Below are 2,883 nucleotides of genomic sequence, written 5' to 3'. Positions count from 1 at the left end.
TTGCGTGCGCAGTAAGGATGCGCATAAACAATTAGCGCGAACGTCCTTAAACAGAATATAAGTGTTAAAACTTTAAAATATCGAAGAATGATGGAACTTGTTGGAATAAAAAAAACGGCGTTTTAGCAAGCGTCCGACATTTAATTCATTCACAGGCTAGTTTCCAGGTCACCTTGAAAACGTTAATCGCCCCGTAAAAAATGAGAAAAACCGAATTGATCCAAATAAAAATGATATTTGCATGTACATTGGAGATAATGGTTGACTTTCAATGAGTAAACTAAGGCCAATCGGTGGAGGTCCGTATTTAAATATGACAATTTATACTGAAATCTGCAGGCGTGAATTTATTGCCCGAAAGAGAACCGCTCGCCAGTTGTTTTTTGTATTTACACACCATTTTTGTACTAAATGAGTTTTAAATTGAAAGATTAAAATCTCTGTCATTATCTCAATCCAAATCTTCAACACTGCTTACTGACCTCTGATTAGTAGTTTGTAGTACTGGGTAATTAGAGTTTTTTTTGTTCCCATCTGAAGAGATCTAACGCCCCGAATAATATATTACTCGTTTTCTGGCAATGGTGGATATTCAACAATAATTTATCTTCAATATAAAACTTGAAGGTAAAAAGCTGTTAAAATTGAGTCTTAACGTTTTCGATCTGTTTGATCATAATCAGTTTGATCATCCCTCATCATAGATCCGTTTGATCATCACTCTGATGACGATCAAACAGATCGAAAACGGTAAGACTCAATTTTAAAAGCTTTTTACCTTAAAGTTTTATATTTTACTTTTATCGGCGAAATGTATAAATTTAATTTATCTTCAATTATCTTATTTTTGTAAACCCGGCTACAGTGAAATGAACGCATGATTTAATTGCCAAAGATCCAAACAACCAGCTGAATATTATCTACACATCGTTTTTGTAATGATTTAATCTCTGAAATTTCAAATCAAATTTTCGACAAAAGCTAACGTGCTAAGGTCGGGTCGCATTTTATAGTAGTTTGTAGTAGTCTGAGGTTGTACCGCCTGCAGAGATCTAACAGCCCAACAATTCAATACTCGTTTCCTGGCAATGGTCGATTTTCAACAGTAATTTAGCTTCATTTGTTTAATTTTTCAAAACCCTTCATTGCCATGTTCATTCAAAAACCTGCAGTGAAATGAAGTTTAAGGGTGTTTTCCTTTTTATAGTGGCCGTTAGTACCATTTTAATCGTCGGCTTTCTTGTTCATGTGAACAACACGCACGTCATCGGGACCTTCACTGAAAGGGTTGACGATGTCTTCTCAGCTGTATTTCGCGAGTATTCAATACACAGAACCACAGAGTCGACCACTCGAAAACCATTTGTTTATCTCACGGAAACTGAACAATGCCTTCCTCCATACTTGGCTTCATCTTCTCACATTGGTGATCCCCAGACCTGCAACTGTGATGTGATAGTACTAAGTTACCGAGCAAAGTGCCAAGAAAACAATCAATCACATGTGAGTTATTTGTTTGATCCCAATACCCTGTTTGCATCTGGACGAAATGTACTTTTCTTTGCCGCAATGGATAGAAGACCGGGCTATCATTACTACATATTTTTAAAGGACGACACGACTCTCGAATACAATAAATTTGCCCCTGCGGAGATGAAAAAGCTGTCACCTTTCCGCGCTGTGGAGACATGGCTGTTAGATTACGAACCGGTGGTGGGTGTGTTGGATTATGATCATCATAGAGCAGACTATATTCTTAAATTCAGGAAACAGTCGTGTGGTGTAAACGAAACGGCATCGGTAGTCCTTCCCACAGTATTCTACGATGCACTGTTTAACGCTTACCATCACAGAGCTATTGAACATATCCTTCCCTATCCGACACAGTATGAACGAGGATGTGTTTTTTGTAGTAATAGGCAAGCTATGATAGCCGTTGAGGTCAAATTTGGTGGCCAAGCACTCCTTTTTGCTCCAGTCACTGGTGCAAATCCCCTACATCGTAGGGATGATAATCGTCGACTAAAGATGGCGGCCAGAGAGCGGGAATTTGTCGAGTACATCAGGCAAGAGGCCCCTGTAAAGCTAAGAAGTCATGCGATATTTGAACAGTTGAAACTAACAAAAGTGACGAAATACCTTAGTGAACGATCCAGGTCGTATTGTGCCAATGTTACTCGCCATCAACCCATTATTCCATACAAGCATTTGCTTAGTGATTCTTGACCCTTTCTGGCATTGGGACATTCAAAACATTGGGAAATTCAAAATATAAGTTGTGTCTGTGTTTCGTCTTCACAAAATTTAGCCTGCGAACAGGCTGTCGGCGAGGAAGAAGTATGTTGGAGAATATTTTTCTGAAGAATTTTGAAGAGATTGGATCATTCTCCAGATAAAGCAATGCCTGTGGGCCGGCCAACATTGCAAAGAATGCATGCAACGGCTTCAAAACGGAGGCTGTGGCAAGATCTGTGTAGGATTTATTAAAAATATATAATAACTATGGGTAGTAGTAACCTGTTTTTGATTGCCCCTATTGGAGAAAAGGTTATTAATTTAGACTAACACCATATACTACAGTAACTACTAACACAAGTAACTTCTGAAGTCTTCCATACTAAGATTTTATTACTCCTGTTTGCAGGATGTAATCGCATGTGGATTTTAGTACAACATTATCGATACATGTTCCTATTGTTTTGTTTGGTGATGAGGTTAGCTGACCTAAAAGCAGTTGGCAGACCCCACTGATTTTAACTCGGTTATTTAGAATTCCCAGTTATTTTGAACTGAAATTCATTTCCCTTAGATTTGCCCTTTAGTCACCTATTAGTACTGGCTATTTTGAACTCCCGCTATTTTAAACTACATGTGTATTTTGAT

General features: G+C 38.2%; 1 protein-coding gene across 1 annotated transcript; it reads left to right on the top strand.

Annotated features, from left to right (window-relative positions):
* Window positions 1-1,045: 1,045 nt before the first annotated feature.
* Window positions 1,046-2,468, top strand: LOC149112022 (uncharacterized). The gene has a single exon (XM_089289627.1). The coding sequence runs from the start codon at window positions 1,177-1,179 to the stop codon at window positions 2,224-2,226; it is 1,050 nt and encodes a 349-aa protein (XP_089145753.1). The 5' UTR covers window positions 1,046-1,176; the 3' UTR covers window positions 2,227-2,468.
* The last annotated feature ends 415 nt before the right edge of the window (window positions 2,469-2,883 follow it).

This window comes from Orbicella faveolata, unplaced genomic scaffold (genome assembly GCF_042242905.1).
Source record: "Orbicella faveolata isolate gen_17 unplaced genomic scaffold, um_ofav_v1 contig_2, whole genome shotgun sequence".
Taxonomy (NCBI): domain Eukaryota; kingdom Metazoa; phylum Cnidaria; class Anthozoa; order Scleractinia; family Merulinidae; genus Orbicella; species Orbicella faveolata.
Note: the sequence above shows the minus strand (reverse complement) of the source record. Positions and strands in the feature narration are given on the sequence as shown.